We start from the raw sequence: 23811 nt of genomic DNA on the forward strand, positions 1-23811 counted from the left end.
ATTGACACAAAGTACATTTTTGGTCTAAATGAAATAATTATTTTTTAACTATTTATATTATGTTACCGCTAGCTAATTAAAGTAATGTATATGTGCAAGTAGGTGAGATAAGTTTTAGCTTGAGAAGCACAATAATTGATTTTAGCTTTTTGAAGTGAAACAGATTGTTACAGTTGTAAATTAATGCATATTCAATAGATTTGCTTGCGGTATTAAATAACTTTATTGCACAGTACTGTTAGAATCCCAGTTTGATTTAGAATGTCAGTCTTAAAGAAAAATAAGAGTTGTGTATGCTATTCTGGTATTTGTCCAAGTATACTTTTGAGCAAATTAAGTAGAAATTGACAGCAGTGAAGTTATATTAATCTTTTTAAGTAGTTTAGACCAAAAGAATGAATTTTAGTCTGTTCAGAGATTTTTTTTTCTTTATGAAATTTATATGATGTCATTTCCTTTGATCGGTATTAATTGGGAAAAGCATTTTGGGAAATGTAGTTTTTTGTTTTTTTTTTTGTTTCTTGTTTAAGTAAATTAGTAGCAAGATTCATTTAAAAGTCCCTATGATTTATAAAGCAAGATCAGGCAGTGTGATATTTGTGTTATCTGTTAATGAACATAGGAATTTCTGTAAGGTTTAAATCGTTCAAGACATTAAATCCTTTTTGCTTTGACCCTTTGTCACTATCCCTCTGGTGAGTACAATCCACTGGTATCATAGAAAAATTAATGTATGGATTTAAAAAAAATTAAAAACATTGATTAAAAAATGTCTGTGTATGGGGCATTCAGTTGGTAGCCCATGCTGTTTTCTTTTGAAAGAAAAGGAGGGCCCATTATGACTAGTATGCTACTTTTATTATCGCTTGTAGAGGAAAGTCATTCTTAGCAGTTAGCATTTATCAGATCTACAAAAACGCAATTCTATGATCTTGCTAGGGGTTCACAAGATACATTTCCTTGCTGGGTTTTTTTTTTTTTTTATTATGGACTAAAAGGGAGAGATACATGAAATTTTCTGAGACTGAGTTCTATCAATCATCAGTCATTGATTCATACCTGGTCTCCCTTTCTTATTGCTATTATACTGTACATGCCACTTTAATGTTGCTGTGGAAGAATCCATTCATTTCAAATCTTCCAGCTGCCACACAGAATAAATTAATTTTAGTCTCCCTGAAATACAAGTCAGTAACTGCTTATTAAAAAGATACATATCTTACTATTCTGTTTATCTATTCTTGTCTCCTCAATACATTCTCTTTGACTTATTAGTTGCAATCAATTTCTCAGATAGATATAGTATTTACATATATATTGATATCTAGAATTTGTAGCTAAAAAAACTTTGCTTAGGTAACCCAGGGTATTCTCCTAGGAAACATGGATTACCTATTCAAATTTAAGGCAGTATCAGTTTGTGTCTGGGGATGGGTGGAATACTTTTAGATGTGCAAGAAATATTTGATGCTCACTTATTGTGAAAACTAAAATTTAAAACATGAAAAGTGATGATGATTGTTTAAAAAAAAATCATTGAGTTCAGTCTGGAATTGGCTCTCTTACTTTCTGTGATAAGCGAACTTGTCCATCCAGAGATCAATTCACCCTGAGACGTTTGAGCAATTTAGTGGCTGACCATCAGGTTGAAGAAAGGGATATCCAGGTGCAAAGTAGGGTGTTTTTGAAAGGCAAAAGGTTACTCAAGACAGCAATAATAAAAATATTTGAAACACATGAGACAAAGCAACCATATATGTTCCGTAACCACCTTCTGCTCTGCCTCGGGGCAGGTCCCCAGAAGGTTATTTAGCCATTCCATTAAGTAAGCTTTACTGCCTACCTGAGGCCTGTGCCCCAAATAGATTTACTCCTGCTCTGAGCAGAAATAAGCCCAGACAGCCTCCCTTTGGCCACATATCTCTCAGTATCTTCTAGGGGAGGAAAAGATAATTGTATCTATTCTTTCTTCCCACAAAAAAAAGCAAGTTTGCTTACCGTAAACGTTATTTCCTTAGATAGCAGGATGAATTAGCCATGCTGTCTGGAAGAGCGTCGAGATCCCGAGTAGGCGGAGTTTCCTCAGCTAATCACAGAGTTTTGACTCTGTGCGTCTGCGGGGTGGCGTTCCCGCGCCCTCACCTCTTCAGTTTCTTTGTAGCCAAGCGAGAGGTAAGTTAGGAAGATATGTATGTCCCTTTTGTGACTGTCTAGGGAGGAGGGCGGGAACGCATGGCTAATTCATCCTGCTATCTATGGAAACAACGTTTACAGTAAACAAACTTGCTTTTGTCGATAGCAAGGCTGAATTAGCCATGCTGTCTGGGAGTCCCAAGCTCCTGGGTTGTGTCCATGCAGGTATCTTTTTGGAGGTTTGGACAGCAACCCATGAATTTGTAGACAGTCTCATATCTTTTTGATAAGACTGCTGTGCCTAGTGCTGCATCAGAGGTCATTTGTTGTTGCAGGTAATAATGCGATGTGAAGGTATGAATGGATGACCATGTTGCCGCTTTGTTTAAGTGGGCAACTGATGCTTCGGTGGCACGGAGTTCATGTGCCTGAGGCTTAGTGAGTAGTTTAATGGAGCGTTTGTTGTAGCAAAAAAGTATGCACTGCGATAACCAACTGGCTATGGTCCTTTTTGAGACTGGTTGTCCAGGGTCATTTGGGTTAAAGGAAAGGAACAATTGAGAAGGCCTTGAAGTTGATTGAGTCCTTTTCTTATAGTACGCTAACGCTCTTTTGCAGTCCAACGTGTGCAAAAGCTTCTCACGCTCGTTATTATGGGGTTTTGGCATAAAAATAGATAGAATTAGAGTTTGATTAAGATGGAAAAATGTTACCATCTTAGGGAGAAAGGTAGGGTGAAGACGGAGGGTCACCTTGTCATGGTAGAATTCTAGATAAGGAAAGTAGTGAACCAAGGCTTGAAGTTCGCTGACCCTCCTTGCGGAAGTTATGGCAATGAGAAAGATTGTCTTCCATGTCATATATTTGATGTAGCTAGAGTCTAATGGTTCAAATGGAGGAAGCATTAGTTGTTCCAGTACTACATTTAAGTCCCATGGGACTGGAGGTTTAGTCACTGGTGGGTGAAGCCATATCATTCCCTTCATGAATCTGGAAATTATTAAGAGGTTCATGAAAAGCTGCTATAGCACTGATATGAACCTGTACCGAAATAGTGGCTAATCCTGCTTCGTAAAGTGTGTGCAGGTATTGTAGTAGTTGAATGGCAGTGGATGAAAAGGGGTTTATGTTTTTTGAACTACACCAGTTCAAGTACCGCTGCCACTTTCCCATGTAATTGCGTCTGGTTGAAGGTTTTCTGGAAGCAATAAGAATATCCTCTAGTTGAGAAGATAAACCTAGGGGGTTTAGTATTTGCCATTCAATTTCCACACTGTGAGATGAAGAGATTGATTCATGGGGTGAAGTAAAGAGCCCCCTTTTTGTATCAGAAGATGTGGAAGATTTTGTAGCGTTATTGGTGGATAAATGGAAAGACTTATGAGGTACGCATACCATGTCTGTCTCGGCTATGCCGAGGCGATTAGAATCATGTCTGACACATCCTGGATGCATTTCTGAATTGTTCAAGATATGAGTGGAATGGGAGGGTAGGCATACATCAAGCCTGGTGTCCATGAAATGAGAAAAGCTTCGGGAGCAAGTCTTTGTTTGCTGGGATAAATTAAGCAAAAGGTTTGGACTTGTCTGTTGGCTTCTGTAGCAAAGAGATCTATTGTGGGAAAGCCACAATCGATCTGTTTGAAGATGTTTTCTGCCACCTCTGGATTTAAGGTCCATTCGTGTGGATGAAAAATCCGACTGAGATGATCTGCTGTTACATTGTCCAGACCTGGACGATAAGTCGCCTGAATTGAATCTTGGGCTTTGACTGTCCAATGGAGAATTCGAGTTGCTTCTTGAAATAGAGTCCAGGAACCGGCGTAAAATTTGCCACATTTCAAGGGCGCATTGACTGCGGGAAAAAAATTTTGGATCACAGGGATTAGCAGCCTCAGCCACATGAATTTCCATGTGATGAGCGTTATTAGCTGCACTGTGATTTGGACGCACGTTTTGGATCAGGGGTTATGGAAGCGCTTACAATCACGTGTTATGCCGTGTGCAGCAGCTAGTGCATGGTATTGGATTGGCCTGAATGTGGGCAAGCATTTTTGTCTACTTGCCTTTAGTCTGCACTAGCATTATGGCTTATGCTTGCTCACTTTGGTTTGTGTTTCCCAAAAATAGGGGCAAGCTTGGCAATTCCTGGTTTTACTCCATTGCATACATGGAGATTTAGTTCTGGTTTGTTTTTTTTTATGGAATGCAATAATGAAATCTAAATTATATCCCCATGCATGCATGAGAGTAAAACCAAGATTGGCTCAGCTTGTCCCCCTGGATATGAAGCTATATGGTCATCCCATCCAAAAGGTGTAAATAAGTTTAATGCACATTATATTAATTTTTGATAAGGTTATCCAAAGCGCAGATCCCATCCAGCTCCACATGACTCATTATAGGCTCATTATTGCTATTTAGTCTCCTGCCTTGCATCTGCTTTGTCTCTGTTTCTCATATTGTTTATTCACTCAGCCTTCCAGAATGGCTATTTGCTACAGCTTTCTTTCTAACCTCCAAATGGACAAGTTGAACTCCCTGGTGTTTAAGCTGATATCAAGAAGGAAGGGACATGATCACTGCCTAGCTATGATTTAAATATTTGTGTTGGGAAAAGGAAACATATAGAGTTTCTAGAATTAAGCAGGACCCTATCACCTTTCTCCTTATCTCCCAAATCTTTTTGCATCTACCTTCCTACCTGAGCCACGCCCATACTATATTTAATATTCCCACAGCTCGTTAAAGAGCATAACAGTTCAAGTGCTGCATTTGCACACAAGGGGGTTAATTTTCAAATGGATTTACAAATGTAAATGTAACTACTATTGTAGAAATTTTCAAAAGCCATTTACTCATGTAAAGTGCACTTACACGGGTAAATCCCAGTGAGAATTCAATGGCATGCAATGTAGCAGTTTTCAAAAGCCCACTTAAATGGGTAAAGTGCATTCACACATGTGATACCCAGTTTTAAGCTGGTAACTGCTTTTGAAAATCAGGCCCCTAAGTGTGTAAATGCTTTTTAAAATCAGGCCTACAATGCTGTTTTTGTAGATAACACCCGTTTCTCACCCTGTCTCTGGGACCTGGGCTTCGGTTGGAGAAAAAGAGGATGACTATGTATTCCCTTTGATACTTCACTAGAATAAGGAAACAATAGGTTAATATTTAATCATAAATTCTATAACCCAGAGTGCAAAAAGAATGGAAGATTAGATACTTCTCCAACACGTGTCCACTAAACAGGCGAGAAGTTAAGGAATTAGGCATTGGGTACATGATGGAGATTTTCTTTAGGGGAGAAGATGAACTCTTAAAATTATTACTGGTAATAGTATGGACTATAGTCAGTCACTCTATTTCATCTCTTTTATTGGGCCGGTGGTTCTTTTCAGAAGAAAAATATCAATAGTTTATGCTTTGACAACTTTCTACCCACGCTCTCTCTTGCTCCCCCTTAAACAACTAGCTCATAAAATGCCTGAGAAAAACATTTTAAGCTAATTTCCTTAAAGATACACAAGCTGTTAATGCTGAAAAGTACAGATAGTAGAGAACAACAAATATGAATTAAATCAGATGAAAATAGCAAACCGATAAACAAATTATTCAATGAAAATGAATGCCTCAAAATGTGTTGCTAGGATAGTTAAAATAACAGCACCATCATGTGGTGATACAGAGAACCAACTACAGTGCTTGTGACCACAACACAGGCGAAACAAAAGCAAACTATGCGGCCTGTTTAGTAAAAGGTTTTCTCCCATTCTGCGTCTATGGAAAAAAATGCTTAGCAAATGACTCCCCTATGATTGTGATCCAGGGTTTTCTCCTCATAATTATGCATTGCAAAAATTAATAAATGACATCTGGGAAAAAATGTGTTGGTAAATTTAACTAATTCACAGTTCATTTCTAATGCTGTTAAATTTACATCAGTTGTCCCTGGTGGTTGTCTCCTTTTTCGATCAGTGATAACCTTCAGTAAAACTATGCCCAACCAGGAATGCCTGGATTCTAAATGGAATTTTAGGTTGCAATCATAGGGGTAGATTTTCAAAGGGGTACACGCGTATCGTACACGTGTACCCCCCCCCCTGAAAACCTACCCCAAACCCCCCCTGCGCGCGCCGAGCCTATTTTGCTTTTCTGTGCACCCTCCAACTTTAATATCATGGCGATATTAAGTCAGAGGTCCCGAAGAGGAAAAAAAGTTAAAAAAAAAAATTGGAAGTCGGCCGGCGGCTGTCGGGTCGAAAACCCGGCGCTCAATTTTGCCAGCGTCCGGTTTCCAAGCCCGTGGCTGTCAGCGGGCTCGAGAACCGACACCGGCAAAATTGAGCGCCGGCTGTCAAACCCGCTGACAGCCGCCGCTCCCGTTTCTACCGCTGGGCCTCATTTAAATACAGAATCACACGTACAGGCAAGTGGCCTGTGCGCGCGCCGGGAGAGCGGGCATTCGCCTGCTCTCACGTGGACTTTACTGAATCGGCCTGTATGTAACTTAGGGACCTAATTTAGGGAAAATACCATGGGGTTTACTAAGCTACCTCTGTGATTGGGGCAAAGGGATGCTATTAGCTGGCCAGTGCCATTTTGGAAAATGAGCGCACTCATTCCAGAGCCTAGGGGATGATCCGGGCCCCGACTAGACTTCCAAAACAACTCTGGTAAGGCCTGGGGTAGGGGGCACCTCAGTGAGCTCGGGTGGGAGGGGAAGCGGCAAAGATCTGGGGGAGTAGTTATTTTTTTAAAAAGGGTAAGGAATTGGGGCACTGAGTGTGGAGCACCGCACCTATACTATGGTTACATTTTATTTTTTGGGCAGGGGGATAATGGTTGGAACAGGGGGGGGTCTCGATAGACCCCCGGGACTTTTGCCACACTTAGGAAAGGTTTATTTTGGGAAGAACAGCCCCTTTAATTAATGGCTGCAGGAGCATTGGGATGCACTTTACGGTCCTGGGGAAAGTTAGCTACAACTCAAGAGCTGCAGTTAACTTTTAATCAAATAATGCAACTTGTTATTTTCGAGGCACGCTGCATTATTCCATTAAGAAACATAGAGCCCAATATTAAAATATATCTAGCTATGTAAGTTAAACGGATAAGACTTATCCGGTTAACTTACACATGATATTCAATGGCAATGCTGCTAAATATACCCTGGTAAGTATAAAGTTAGCTTAAGCATGCTATGGGTCATGTCTAACTTATCCAGTTAACTTAACCAGATAAGGCTGAATATTGTCACTTATCCGGCTAAGTTAAATGGATAGTTAGTGCCACCCAGCTACGCCCACTGCCCGCCCACTGACAATATGGCTAAGTATTTAGCCAGATAAGTCCCTTATCCAGATAAGTAGTATAGCTGGATATTCGGCAGGAAGCTGAATTTTCAAATCTGATTTATCCAGGTAAGGAGCATTTGAATATCCACCCAACTAACTGGAGCTTTACAATTCCCATCACTTCCTCAGAAATCCCCTATGCTTATCCCATGCTTTCTTGAATTCATAAATTATTTTTGTCTCCACCTCCTCCACAGGAGACTGTTCCATGCATCCACTACCCTATCTGTAAAGAAATATTTCTTAGATTACTCTTGAGTCTATTCCTTCTCATCTTTATCTTATGACTTCTCATTATAGAGTCTCATTTCCACTGAAAGAGGCCTCCTGTGCATGGAATCCTTGTAGGTACTTAAATATCTCTAACATATTTCCTCTAGCTAGCCTTTCTACTAGCCTATACATACTTAGATGTTTGAGTCTGTCCACATATGCTACAGAACAAAGACCACTCACCATTTTAGTAATTACACTCTGGACCAACTCCAACCAGCTTTAGAAGATACAATCTCCAGAACTGTACACAGTATTCCAGATGAGGTCTCACCAGGTACCTATACAGAGGAAATATCATCTCCCTTTTTCTGCTGGCCATCAAACTGCCTAGAAATGAGTTGATCTGCATGTAATTTGCAGGCAAATCAACCAATTATCATACTTGCATTGACCAAGGGAAGACAGCACATGATTCTTTAACTACTGTGCATTTTCACTGCATTAGGCCATTTACCAAGGCTTGTGCTTGCAAAAACTGGGAGATACATGCGTGACTCGGACCCATGTGCCACGTGGTTTTTAAAAGGCCCACAGCCATGCTCATATCTCCTGGTATGTGCATAAAAAATGTTTTCTGTAAAAGCAGCAGGGCATGGGCAGGCCAGTACTGCACCATGAAGTCGGCGCGTAAGTATTTACGCTCACAAGGGCACACTGGAGTCCCCTCCTGTGTAACTTTACTTCTGCTTTGGATGGGGTGTAAGTCGTGTAACAAAAAAAACAAGGCAAGGTAGCGGGTTTTTAAGACTCAGGGCTAATAGGGTAAAAGAGAGGCAAGTTAGCTAGGGAGAGTAGGAAGACCCCTCCTTTACTGGGGTGAACTGGGAAAAGGCCTATTGCGTTGCCACGCGTACCTCCTAAAATTCCCCCACTTACATGCTCGAGACGCATTCATGCACACATCAGTATTCAATCGTGTGCACATATACGCGCGGATAGCCGATTTTATTATAAAATCAGTGTGTCAGTGTGCGTGCGCCGGCAAACGCGCGCACGTGTGCAGGCGCGTGCATCTTAAATTTTACTTCTGTGCTCCTAACACATCTTAATAAATACTCCCCTTAAATTCCTAATTTAAGAAACTCAACTTTTTTTTTTTTTTCAAATATCAGCTTCTAAGCAGTTTTTCTGTAGCCACAAAATGGGAGAAAACCATTAGTAAACAGGCCCTAGATACACTTACTAAACTTTTGCAGTATGTGTGTTATATGCAGATTTTGCAGGACTGTATGCACCAATATACAGAAAACTTGCATTTTTTGTAATAAATTATTCTACTATTGTGTAAAGTTTAATTCTATTACATGCAGACTGTACAGTATAGGGGTCAGAGCACAAAACTATGAAACTCAATTGTGGTTTTATTTCCCTGGTGCAGTCTAGAGAAACAAATTGAACATATTAACAATTCTGTCCATTACTGCCCTCCCATGCTTAAGCAATTATTTAACTTCTGTGCATTCAAACCTAGAGCCCAATTTATTAAATTCCATTCCCATCTGCAAACGCGATAGCACATGAAAAATTGACAAATAACCTGAACTATCTGCTCTTTTGGAGTGCAGAGTTTTGAATTTGGGAAGGCCCTGATAAAACTTGTGCAAAATGTGAACAAGTTGAAGAATCGTGCAAATCAACCTGATAGAACATGCACATAGGAAAATTACTCACACGGAAAACAAAAATTACACAAAGGGGAGGATTTTAAAAGAGTTACGCTCGTAACCCTTAAAAAAAAAAACCCCTGCGCACGCCGAGCCTATTTTGCGCAAGCCCCAGGACGCACTTATGTCCAGGGGCTTGCAAAAAGGGGCGGGGTGTGGGCGGTCCAGGGCGGTCTGGAGGTGTGGCCTGAGCCTCCAGTCATGGCGGCCATTTGCAGCTGTGCCCGGGATCGCGGGCCGGCCATTGGCTGGCGCGCGTAAGTTACGCCTGCTGGGAGGCAGGCATAACTTCTTCAATAAAGGTAAGGGAGGGGTTCTAGGTAGGGCTGGGGGGCGGATTAGGTAGGGGAAGGGAGGGGAAGGTGCGGGGGGGGGGGGGTGGAAGGAAAGTTCCCTCCGAGACAAGTTGCACAATTGTGCACCCCCTTGCGCGCGCCGATCCTGGATTTTATAACATGAACCAGGTTCGCGCCGGGTTGCGTGAACAAATCTGCGCCCGCGTGCAGGTTTTAAAATCTGCCCCAGATTGTGAGATGTTAATTTTCTTGCAAAAGGTCCATTTTGGGGGTTTTTTTTTTTTAATGATGCATTTTCACATTTACAATCAGGAATCATCTTGAGACAGGAAAAATTCTAGATCCAGAGTAAATTATTACAAGACAAGAAAAAGAAGAAGCTAGATACTGTATACTCATAATCTATAGTCCATATACAGAGAGGACCATTAAAAGACAAAATAGAATACAAAGAAAAATCAGGCCTATAAATTGTTGGCCATATGCTAAATAATGTAATCAAACTAGAGTGACCCTACCAACCAAAACATTTTCCAATTGCACTGGATCATAAAGCATATATATATTTAACTTATTAAGAACATAAGCTGGGTCAGACCATGAGTCCATCAAACCAGGCCACAAGAACCTGGCAATTACCCAAACACTAAGAAGATCCCATGCTGCTGATGCAATTAATAGCAGTGGCTATTCCCTAAGGGGCGGATTTCCAAAGGGTTACGCGCGTGTTACATGGCGGCAGTTCGGGCGTGGTTCGGGGTGGTCACGAATCCTCCGCCACAGCGGCCTGTGCCGGGGGATGGCGAGCCAGCGCGTGAAAGTTACGCCTGCCTCGGGCAGGCGTAACTTCGCAAACAAAAGATAGGGGGGGGGGGTTTAGTTAGGGCTGGGGGGTGGGCTAGATAGTGGAAGGGAGGGGAAGGTGGGGGGAATCGCAAAAAAAGTTCCCTCCAAGGCCGATTCGATTTTAAAACATGCGCGCGCAACCAGGTTGCATGCACAAATCTACGCCTGCACGTATTTTTTAAGATCTGGCCCTGTATTTATACTAATGGTTCTTTAAGAATAAATACATTAGAACATTTCCCCTTTAAAAATTGACTAAGAAAAAAAGTACCCACAAAAATTTGCACCTGTAATTTCGTACTGGCATTTTTTTCCAAGTTATTTCATACTGGCACTTTTTCCAAGTATGCTTTTGAACATAAAAAAGTACGTGTGATCTTGTAAAGCATTCCCTGGTCAAACACTGGGTATGCATCCTTTCAGAGTGGGTAAATTCATGCACATAGTGCCACGAGGCACGTAATTTTACCCACACATCGGGTGAGCATTTTTCAGACATCATTTCTGAAGGTAAACAGCCATTTGCCTATGAAAATGGGTTGTGAAAACCGCCCTCTATTTATATTCCTTCTTCTGCAATAGGGCATGAAAATATATCCATCAGACGACGCCTCAAGTTCTCGTTCTCATGTACAGGGCTCTGAAACGTCTAGGACTCAAGTTACTGAAACATTTAGTAACATCTGTTTCATGTGAAAGCAATTTAAAACAGATCCATGGTGCATCAAATAAATGACCCGAATTTAATTCAGGAACTTAACACTTCATTAGAAACATTTGGGTTTCATTACTGTGTCTACACCTATCTACCGACAGAGAAAGCTTTAGTATATTACTTAGGGATCTGCATTCGTTTTGATCCAAATGGAAAATTGCAACAAATGAGTCCATTTTTGGTTCAGTCTAGGTCAACCGAACTGACTGGGTGTGGTCCCCAAAAATACCAGACTCCGTTTCTGCTCATTCAGTTTAGTGCTGTTAAATTCAACGGTGGAAGCAAAGCAATGCATTTTCTGTACGCCAGGCCAGCGAGTGACGGGAACAATCCCCATTCATAATTCTTTTCTGAATGGTTATTGGTCAGCTGTCTGTGAACTGACCAATCCTGCTTCATCTGCAGTGAATAAATTAATATCTGTGTTCCGGTACCTATCAGCTGTGCTGGCACTTAGATATTCACCCCTCTGGGGCACTAAGAGGCTTTGAGTGGGTTCAGGGAATGAGAGTGGGTGAAGGTGAGGCTGCTACCTCACTTTGTTAAAAAAAAGGGGGTTGGAATAAACTGACCACTCCACTTTTCTTTCTAAAAGTTGAGTGGGGAGGAGAAAATCAGACTGCAGTGAGTGGAGAAGGGTGGAGCCGCGGGTTGCAACCTTGACAGGGGGGGGGAATTTAGGCTGCTGTGGCCTGAAACCTTTTGGGTGAATTTTCAAAATTGTATGTGCATAAAAGTTAACATATACCCACGTAAATAGCCTCCACTCATTTTTTCCATATTTTATAAAAGTAAAAAATACGTGCATATCTTCATTTTCACGAACACCTATACGCACATAAAAAAGGGATGATCCAGGGCCCAGCAGTTATGCATGTAAGTTGCTATGTTACTCCATAATGAATTTATACTATGATTTAATGCTATATTACATGTTTACAGATCAGTCTGTGCCATGTGATCCACCATTATAAATTTGCTGGGAATTCCATCTACGAGGGCAGTTCATCTTGAATTGACCGGGGATTGAGCCTTCTCAGTGATGGGTGCAAAACTCTGGAACTCTCTTTCTATCACATGCACCAGATCTTTTAAGAAAACTATCGAGATGTTTCTCCAAAGCATCCTGAACTAATGCTCTCTGACCTATTTTTTTTTCTACTAGGTATTTGCATATATTTATCTGGTTGGTAGGAGTTATTGATTTAGTAAGATATTGTTTGTGTGATGGTATGTATCTTTTACCTGTTTTTATTATGTATGTCAAATTGTAATCTGCCTTGAACATTTTTTGTATGTGTGTGTGGAAAATACGTCCTTTTAGATAAAAATAAATGTTAAAAGACCCGCACGCACATTTGCCAACTTGTGTATTTTTACAACCTGCTAATTATCTGGCGTAAGTGATATTAAATGCGTTTATTGTGTACTATTGACTGGGTGGGAGGTTCGTGAGAACTGGGAAAGAGTTCAGGCTGTAGAACCAGGAAGGTCTTGATGACCTGGAGTAGGACTTAGCAAACAGGTGGACTAATTAGTAATTTCATTTATGTGCACATGTTTTAAACCTCGCTAACTTACGTAAGCCTTCCTTTACTTTCGCATGTACATCATAAGAGTGTATATTTTTAGAATATGTAAGAAAAGTACATATGTTGACTGCATTGCATATATTTGCATGAAAGCCTACATACGTGCATATATTGTGGGCAAGGGATACACGCGAGCTATACTTGCGTAGATCTGCTCACGGCTGAGGATATGCGCGTACCCCCCGAAAACCTGCCCCAAGTTCCCCCTGCGCACGCCGAGCCTATGTTGAATAGGCTCGGCGGCGCACACAAGCCCCGGGACACACGTAAGCCCCGGGGCTTTCCTGGGGGGGCGTGTCGGGGGCATGTTGGGGGGGCGTGTCGCGGCAGCGCATCATTCAGGGGTGGGGCCGGGGGCGTGGTTCCGGCCCGGGGGCGTGGCCGAAGCCTCCGAAAGAGCTCCCGGGCCGGGGAATCGCGTGCCGGCCGACCGGTGCAGGCGTAACTTTTAAAACAAAGGTAGGGGGGGGTTTAGATAGGGCTGGGGGGGGGTGGGTTAGGTAGGGGAAGAGAGGGGAAGGTGCGGGGGTGGAAGGAAAGTTCACTCCGAGGCCGCTCCGATTTTGGAGCGGTCTCGGAGGGAACGGAGGCAGGCTGTCGTTTTTGGGCAGCCTTGCACGCGCCGACCCCGGATTTTAAAGGATACGCGCAAACAAAAGTAGGCACGGGCGTACTTTTATAAAATCTACCCCTTAGTATATACCCATGTATATGCCTCTGCATGCACGTGTTTGAAAGTTATCCACCCTTTGTTTAAATCTGGATGGTGAGGAGAGGATCAGGTTGCTACAGTCCTGACATGTTTTTTTTTATTGGGGGAGTGGGGAATAAGGCTTTTGCTGGCCTTAGTGGCCTGTGAGGGTTTTGTATTTTCATGGCCGTGGGTGGCACAATTATCCAGATAACCGTATCTGGGTCAGTTTAGCTAACTATATTCAGCAGAAGATAAGTAGGGCTGACTATTCAGCTATCGTTACCTGGGTAACTTTAGCTGGATAATTTTGCCATTCTCTACAAGGGGAATTGTTTGATGTAATGTAAGAAACCTTTCATAATATAGTGACCTGAAGTTTAAAGCTGTTGTAACTTTAAACTACGATGTCCGTCGCATCTACTGGAACTTTAATCCTGCTTTGAGAATGACTGCATAACTTCTGCGTCCCGTTTATTCCATTTGCCTGTGTTTATCAGCCAGAAACATTCATTTGTTTTGCCTGTTTTGATTACAATATTTGGAGGCTTTGATTTTATTCATATCTAAGAGCAGTACAAATATTTGTCAAAACTACAAAAAAAAAACAAAACATTTTCTATGAATAGCAGTGAAAAGTTAAAAAAAAAAAATCATTAGATGAAGAAAGAAAGGAATAACAGGGTTTTCAGAGGACTATTTCACTCAGGGTGTAATAAACATGAAACAAGTTGCCATGTGACATCATTGAAGCAAGCAACATAAATCAGTTTAAGAAATGGCTGGATACAGACAAAGAGAAGGAAGGAAGTGTAGTAAAAAATTAGGGACGTGCAATCGTTTTTCCCGAATTAGGCAATGTCAACGATATTGCCTAATTCGGGATGGTTCGGGAGAACCGAAAAACGATTGAATTTTTTCCAAAATTTCAGAAAAAAATTCATTTTTGAGTTAGCGCGCACTAACTCTGCCCCCGAAAAAAAAAAACAAAAACGAACCACGGGAAAAACGAAATTCCTGTGGGGGGGGGGGGGGGCCGAAACGAAGCCCGGCATGAAATTTTTACCCGAAGCACATCTCTAGTAAAAATACAAAAGGTATCCAGTTAAAATAAATTTAAGTAGATATGGTAGGTATATTGAACCAAACAGAATATTCTGGTCTAGAAGCTCCTCCTTCCCATCTATTACGTTGGACCTTCTTCCCTCATCATACTCCCTGTATGTTAACAATACAAAAAAAGCCTCTTCCTAGCTGGGCCCTAGCCTGTGGAACACATTGCCTAAAAGATTATGGCTGAGGAATATATAAGTTTCATAAACTTTGAAAAGCTTGGCTGCTTACCTCTGCTTTTAACCACAGTTTAGTTACTGATTTTACGATTTCTCAGATACCTCTTTAGGTCCTCTGTGTTTCCATTGGTTATATTGCTTACTATATGCAGAAGCTTGTTTTAGTATTTTATCAAATTGTATTGTCCGTCTTGCAATTCCATTTATTTATTTATATATGTAATTAATTTATAGCCTGCATATGTTGCATGTTATATAATTTTGCTCAGAGCCTCCATTGGATAGTTGGCATTACAAATGGCATTATAAATAAATAAAATAGAAGAAACAATTGTGTTCTTCTTTTTCACATTGTCTGATAATTTTATGTCTCATTTTTGAAAGACCTTCTGATATTCTGCAATGAGAGAAATTGTTTTTAAATATGATCCATTAGATCTAAATATTTTTTTAAAAGCATATTTCCAAAGTGGTTGTCAATGATAAAAGTTGCACCTAACCTGAACCCTCCCAACCCTACCTGGCAGCACCCAAAAACCCCCATGGCTGCTGGGATCATGGTACAATTGTGCCACTCCCTGAGTTGTCCAATGCTGCAGTAGAGTTATCAGGACAAACCTCTTTAAATAGGAACCTCGCCGTGTCTCTCTTCCTCTATTACCTCCTAGCGGTTTAGTGGCCATCTCTGAAAGCCTACAAATTGATTGTCTGAATATGATTAGTGGCATGATTTTATATATATACTTAAGAAAAACCAAACAATTTTGATCATTAATAATACCAGTGTTATATTAATTGCATTGTGGTTAATTTTCAAAGAAAAGAAAGCACCTGAACCAGGCGTCTAAATTTAGGCAGAATTTCATTTGAACAGGTCCCTACCTAGATTGTGGACTGAAATGTTCTTAATCTTAGGTCCCTAAAACTGAGGCACCTAAATTAAGGCCTGGCTAAAGTAGGCACCAAGCACCCCAGCCGGACCCTGACCTTAGCTCCACCCCATTTTAGACACTTAAAAGTAGGCACCGAGTAAAAATAGGTGCTTAAATGTATGCACTCTACCTTAGTGAATTTTCAAAGGTGCCAATTTAGGCACATGACTTACCAAGTTATTTTTACTTATTTCAAATTCTTGTAGCTCCCCCCCCCCCCCCCCCCTCTCTAGACAAAGCACTAAAATAAGTGGAGAAGTTAAGGTACACAAACCCTTTGAAAATTGACCCCATTGTGTTCTGCACCCAACAATCATGGAATTTTATATAGGATAAATGCTACAGAACTGAACTGACATCTTGTAGTGTGCATAGCAATTACCAGAGATTTGCAAATTAGTTTTATTATTATCATGATTAATATTATCATTAGTGCATCTGTACAGTGCTTTTGGTCAAAGTGCTGCACAATACTTAAGGAGGGATCCATACATTTCAAACAAGAGGCAGCAATTTTTCAAAATCTAATTAGGTTATTAATATAGAGAAATTTTGGCAAGTCAGACTGTACAACTTGCATTTGGAATTCACTCATGGCGAGTAGGGATTAACATTGCTATCACTGAGAAAATGTGTCATGGGATCCTTAGTGACTCTAAAGACCGGCCCTCATTTTAACAGAGTGGAGCTGAGTTGGCCAAATAAGTTATTTGGCTATCTCCGGTCGTGGCAAACAGCTGGATTAAAGTTGTCCGTGATGTGTTCCCAGAAAGCTTTTATTCAAAGAATATAGCGGATGAAGTAGCGAATCCCAGCACAAAAAAAAAAAAAAAAAAGCAGGCCTTACAGCCACCCTGCCACCCCAGTCAAACAAATGTCAGCCCTGCCTGCCAAGCCTCCCAGCCTGTCATCCCAACTCACCCCCTCCTACTCCAACCAGAACACTCCAAACCCCTTCCTGTGTCCGGCAAGCTTGAAAATATTGTCCAGCTTCTGGCATGTCCAGCGCTGCTCCCAGCATCGTTCTGAGTTCCTAAGCCACAGGAAGGGGTTTGGGGGCGGGGCTGGAGAGGTCGGCTTGTGGCGGATGAGCCGGAGGCGGGAGGTGGGGGGAAGGAGGAAGGATGAACATCTGGAAAGGGCCTTCCAAATTAGGTTATTTGGCCAATGTGGTTTGGGGGGGGGGGGGAGGGCTTTTTGGCTTATAGGCCTACAATGATTCCTAACTATTTTGAGGGGAGAGTGGCTCAGCCAAGCCAGATTGTAAAAATGTGTTCTACTTGGGTGGCGGGGGGAGGGAGGGAAATCAGGCTCGCTCATTTTATTTATTTATTTAAGTGTTTTTATATACCGGGATATGTTGGGAACATCATCTCGGTTCACAGATAACTAAAAATAGCAACAAGCTTTACAGAGAACAAGTTACAAGGTGTAAGTTAATAAAGGTAACAATGAATAGTTTGAACAAGTAACACAACAGGCTTTATAGCGAACAAGTTACAAAGTGCAAGTTAATAATCTGTTATTTGTATGCTCTGAATGTTCCTTATTTAATTATCTAATTACGCAAAAATTGTAAAGCCTGTTGCTCAGTTCTGTTATATGTAAACCGACGAGATGTTCCCAACGTTCGTCGGTATATAAAAGTTACTAAATAAATAAATAAATAAAGGTAATCGTGAATAATTGGAATAAGTAACACCATGAGCTTTACAGTGAACAAATTGTAACGTGTAAGTTAATAATAGGTAACAATTTTATTTATTTATTTAACAGTTTTTTATACCGACCTTCATAGTAAATAACCATATCGGATCGGTTTACATTTAACAAGGGAATAACTGGAGTAACAATTCAATAAAACCATAGATAACAATAGATACGAATAAGTCAAAGTTACAATCAACAGGGAATAAAGAACTTGGAAGCTTGCAACAAGCTGGAAAGAAGATAAGGCTGGAAAGAAGATAAGGCAGGTAATAAATATAAAGTGGTGCAATATTTGAGTGTAACCAAACATATACATGCATAATCCATAATCTGTACAGACTAGATATGCATAGATTATAAAATATCTGCACAGCCATATTGGTGGGACTATGGGGCTGTACAGAGTTGTTTGTAAGTTATTTATTTATTTATTTATAACAATGAATGATTGTAACAAATGGCACAGGAAATCGTGCTTTAACAGGGAGAAGGAAGCAAAGTGCAAAGAAATACACCTGGAACAGTTAATAATAGTTGAAAATTATTAATAATATTATTATTTATTTACTTTTTTAAACTGGGAATTGCTACTTATCTGGCTATATGCTTTGAATATAGCTGATTAAGGTTAAAGTTATCCAGATACTCATACCTAGATAACTTTGTAACCTAACTGGTGATATTCAAACATAACCAGCTATAACCAGATAACTTTATTCTAGGATATTCACTGAATATTCCTCATTACTTATCCAGCTAACTTTAGCAGGATAGGTTATCCATTCTAAGTTGGTTTTGTTTTTTTTTAAACTGACCTCCTAAATAATCACATACAGCACTCTGTTATTTGGCTGGCAATACCTATTCTGCTAGAAGGTAGAGTTTCTTTACATTTTTCTCAGACAAGTTAATTGTCTTTCAAAACTTACTCATCCATCCAATGCTTGGGGAAAAATAAATAAGAAAAAAATCAATATACATGTAGGTTAGATGAGAGGAACACATCCAGCGAGGTAAACAGAAGCACTAAAAAGATGATCAGGTAGTTGGAATGAATCCAACCACTGCTTTTCAAACCAATAAATATTAACAACTTGTATTGTTTTTAAAGTGAAAATATTTTCTGAAAACCGTTCGGTGGCCTATGTGAAACTGCATTGTGGGTTTCCATCCAGGTATACTAAGCATTAAAAACCTCTATTACAATTAGGCACCAACACCACTGTGGGCAGCCTCAGCAGAGGTTAAAGACCATACAGGCATGGAAACCAAATTATCCTCTCCACCTCAGAGGTGCCACCGGCCCCCCTCCCTCCCTCCATAAGCACAGTTGGGGGATGGGGAGGAGGGCTTGCATTACCACTGTACTGTGAATCTACAGAGGATTTGGATTTACAATGCAGTAAATCTGCCAGCATAAGAAGAAATATTATAAAAGTAATATATCTAAAATTCAAGCTCTGTTATTTCCTGATTGCCCATGTTAACTTGGTATGGTTTTTCCTTGTAAAGGCCCTTGTGTATGATGGCCCCTTTAAGATGGGGGGAGATCCATTCTGAAAACACTTTGATGTAAGTAGAAGGCTTCCAACCTGGTGGTAAGGGAGCATGTACTGTGGATAGAGGAAGTGTTCTCAGCTGATCTCTCTGCATCCCAAGGTTGCAACCATGACTCAGCAGCCTGAGAGACTTTTAATCTGTTCAGATCCCAGGATAGCCTTCACCTCATCCTCCATGGTGCTGAGCTGGATGGATCACGGTCTTCCTTCCGTAGCCTTGGCTTCATGAGTACTTATGTCAGCCTCATTCTCCAGAACAGCCACTTTCAATCCCTTTCTCTTTTCTTCCAGTGGTCTCCAGACACCCCCCAAACTACAAATGGTCATGGCAATAACCTTCCACGATTTGTTCTTTGCTACCACGAACCTCCTGCAGGCTCCTTTCCAAAGAGTGGGAGAAGCTCTAGGACCTGCTTGAAGAGCTGAATCATATATTGCAAGTTTCGGGCCTGGGGGTTCCAGTGCTGCTTACTGCCATCAATGCCACTTCCACAACCAACAGGTCAGGATACCTTGGGTGCACCCATTCTTCCTGCTGTCTTGACCTTCTCCCAGTTCCCTCCTCCTCCTCCTTTTCCCAAACCTCCTTCTCTCCTTTCCTGACCTTAATTATATATTGTACACTGTGTACTGTTTCTGTTACAATAATTTTCTTTACAGCAGCAGAAGATAGTTCCTATCTGATAAGGACATATCCTTTAAATTCACTGTGGGCCTTATTCAACATTAAAATGTTTCTATGGGCACATTCGTTCACTTATGTCATATGGCTCAGGCACCATTCTTCAAATGTTACAGGCGACAGCTCAAAATCAGATTGATTTTATCATCAAATGCAGAGAAATCACCAAGGCAATAAAACAGGAAGAATTTTTCTATAATGTAATCTGACGTACGTACATGTGCCTTACATACACAACCAGGCATGGTAGAGAAGCCCATCCAAAACATATTTGCTCAATTGCCTGTGATTTATACAGAAGTGATTAAAGTGAACCAAGATAATCAATTAAATTTACTGCCAAGAAGCTTCAAAGAAGGCTTTGGAAAAAATTCCCCTAGTCTACAATCCTTGGTATCTATCATCATGCTTGCCAGTGGTAGGATTGGGCATTCAAGTAATTTGAATGTGAAATTTGATCAAAATGAGTCAATTTTTGGTTCAGTTTTGGTCATTCGAGTGCCCTTCCCGCCCTCCCCCCCACCTCTCCCATCAAACATGCAACATGTACACCACTACACCATTCACACACCCCATTTAGCCACACCCATCACTCACACCAACCCTACAACCCCATACACCCTCACCCTCCCACACACACAAACTCACACCCAGGGGGTGGAGGAAATAGAAAAGAGGGCATAAACACCACCATTACATCACCAAGCAAATTATCACTACATGATCAGTTAGTTGCCCCACCCACCCATTCCTTGCATTTTCCATCAAGGCACAGAGTTCAGAGCTGAGAGATCACCGACTGGATTGACCTGAGAGGGGAGAGGATAAAGGACAAAGACAATAAGTATTGAGGCAGATCTCTAGGGTCACAGGCAAAAAAGGTCCAAAGATCCTATCTGACACCAACTGGAATAAAGTTTCCATTTAAAACTGTACACCTTCCTGGCAGATGGTTTTTGAGCCAACATCACAATCTCCTCAACTTCTTTGGATAGAGCCAGGGAGGAAACCATCAAGTGCTCAACATCCATGCCATCAGGTTCAGTGAGGAGAGGTTCAGAAGGAACAGACAACTTCCTTCCTGTGTTAATAGTGATGGATTTGCTCCCAGAGGACAACTTGACTAAACAGGAGAATCACGCTTTGTCTGGGCAAAACCAGAGTGATAAGGATCAAATGTTCCCTTCTGAAAAGTTCTCGTCACTAATGGAAGCATCCCACTGCAGAAGAAACACGTCCAGTGCCAGTCTGAACTCACTGTGAACACAGAACAAATCTTTTCTATTTTACTGTTTTTGAAGCAAACAGATTGATGGATGGAAGACGCTAGAAGTTGAAGAGTTTGCCACTAGTTGACCCAGCAGCTGCTCATGAGGAAAGAAGATTCTGCTGAGGCAGACTGCTAACTTGTTAGAGATTCTGGACAGACAGGCTACGTGAAGTGAGGTTCTGAGACTGATCGCCCATTCCCAGATCCTTTACCCAGCAAAGTATCCAGGATCTCGTCCCTCCTTGCTTGTTCACATAGAATATCGCTACTTGATTGTCAGTTTGGATTAAAGTTCTCATCACATGAAGAAGATAATAAACAATCAGCGCTTGCCAGATGGCACACAACTCAAGAAAGCTTTTTAGGAGAAAATGCTATGCTGCAATCCACGATCCTTGGGTCCAGGAAAAACCCACTAGCACACCCTACCCCTCGGCGGACACATTGGTGACCAAGATCACTTGATGTGCCAGCAAACCAAGGGGAAATCTTATTCCCAGGAATGCAGGATTGAGCCACTATTGAAGACACATTTTCATTTTCCTAATGATTGTCACAGAGTAAGACAAGGGTTGACTCAGCTGGTCCCACTGTGGGTGCAGGCCCCACTGAAGGCATCTCATGTTGAGATAGGTCAGGGTAACTATGTATACCACTGCCACTATATGGCAGAGAACCACCGTTTGGTTCCATCATATGATGTAACCCATGTGTTACGGCTAATTCAGCCCTGCTTGTAGATGGTTTAAGACCCAAAAAGGAATCAATAGAGCTGATATTTTAGAAGTCTCCTTCAGAGTTAAATCACAGTTCCCAACTATAGCACTGTCTAAATAATGCATTTCCTTGCTGCCTCAAAATTCTGAGTGAACCATCTGCATTTAATATTACTTTTCTAATATGGCATTGTACTTAAGTGCTTTATTTACAATAAATTACATGCAAACCTCAGTAAAAACAAGAAATCCCATTAGGGGGAAAAAAAACCTACTTGATTTCAGCAGAGCTGCAAGAGCCTGGATAGCTGCCCTGAAGGAAATAAAAGAAAAATCAATTATTCTTGCCAATATTAAAAAAAAACATTCAAAGCTTTTCCAGTTTTCTCAGATTTTTCCACTATCATCCATGATCCCAAATGCTTATCATCCAAAGTGGCAATTCATAAGCCCATATACATGATACAGAACACAGCAGTATATGCATTTTAAGTGTATATATTTCCTTTGTAATTGTATATTTATCATAAATATATTGTATTTATTTGCTTTATATACAGTATTAAATATCAGTGCATCAGTACATAAGCACTATGACAACTACATACAATACTTAAGAAAAAATCACATTGCATATCAACTGTATATAATTTTTAATGTAAGAATCATATAAAACTCTCTTCTAAAATTAAGTAAATAAATGTTCTATATTAGGGAGAAGCAAACTCATTCTGATTCAATTAAAATACAGGTTGGAATCTGCAAATATTTGTCTCAAATGTACTGTAATAAGCTTTAAACCAATGTACTTGCATTGTATTCAATGGTAGGGCAAATCTTTGAGTACCTTAACTATAAATGTAAAACTACCTGTATTTGTATTCAAACTGAATTCAAAAAAAGGATTAAGCTGGCTGAATATGGAAATTCAAGTCTAGATGTGAATGGCCCAGCTCGGATTATCAGCGCTCTCCCCCCTGCCCCAACCACCACCACCGCGCCCCCATGTTATTGAAGTTAGATCTAATACACATTTTTTACCTATTCCTAAAATCTATTTTCACTTCTACTAACTATTTCCAAAAAACTGGATGAGCCAATCCAGCTCATACACTAAGGAAGATTAAAGAAGTCGAAGTGCTGCACGCTGCCATGTTGAGGGAACCAGACTCAATTCTCAGCTCACGTTATCTAGCTGATGAATTTGGAGAGTCCAAGACCATAGCCTCCCCTTGCAGCAAACCGATAACTTCCTGGAAGAGCACACTAGCTGTTTTTTTGTTTGTTTCAAGGGCTAGTAAAACAAACAAACACAATTTTTAGCACTAAAAAGCACTTTAAATTAAGCTTCTGTTAGGACCGCTGGCCACGGCGGCCTGCGACTGGGGCCGGGCCGGCGGCCGCGGCAATGCTAATACTTACCCGAGGCGTCGGGCTTTCTTAGAAGCTCCTGCTGTGGCAGGCAGTCTTCTCTTTTGTCTTCTTCGTGGCTGCTGCCGCTGCCAAGCCCAGCCGCATGGTTCCTCTCAGCTGGGCTGACTCCTCCCCCTCTGCCTTTGCAGGAAATTGTCATGGCTCCCCCCAGGACTCCTCCCTCTAGTTCCTGTATTTAAGGCAAGGTCTGATACTCAGACCTTGCCTTGATATTGAGGCTCTGTGCTTGGTTACCTGTGTTCCGTGTTCCTGGATTTGCTCTGTTCTTCGTCCCGCTTCTGCTCCCCCACCCGTTGGATTGATTCTTTGGCTTCTGACCTTCGGACCAGCTGTGGTGATTCTCTGGCATTGACTTCGGATTGGCTTTGGACCCTCCTTCTGTGTTGCTCCTGGACTGGCTTCGGACCACTCTCCCGTCTGTACCGGCTCTCAACCTCTCTCTGGACTTCGATCCTTGGACTGGCTTTGGACTATCCTTCGACGTCTACTCCTGGACTGATTACGCCCTGCTGGAGGCGCCAGCCATCTGGAACCCACTGCCTCCATAACATGCAAATTTTCTCTCATGCATATTCATTGTGGATATCCTGAGAACCTGACTGGCTGGGGGGGTCCCCAGGACAGGGTTGAGAACCACTGGTCTACA

General features: G+C 41.2%; 1 protein-coding gene across 6 annotated transcripts in view; it reads right to left on the reverse strand.

Moving 5' to 3' along the window:
- AGBL1 (ATP/GTP binding protein like 1) overlaps positions 1–23811 on the reverse strand; it is a 712193-nt gene that overhangs the window by 642300 nt on the left and 46082 nt on the right. For all 6 annotated transcript variants that reach the window (XM_029574654.1, XM_029574650.1, XM_029574652.1 and 3 more), the window contains exon 6: positions 22007–22044. In XM_029574654.1, coding sequence (XP_029430514.1) covers positions 22007–22044 — 38 coding nt within the window. The remainder of the gene's footprint in view (positions 1–22006; positions 22045–23811) is intronic.

The sequence above is a fragment of the Rhinatrema bivittatum genome, chromosome 13 (assembly GCF_901001135.1).
Source record: "Rhinatrema bivittatum chromosome 13, aRhiBiv1.1, whole genome shotgun sequence".
Lineage (NCBI taxonomy): Eukaryota > Metazoa > Chordata > Amphibia > Gymnophiona > Rhinatrematidae > Rhinatrema > Rhinatrema bivittatum.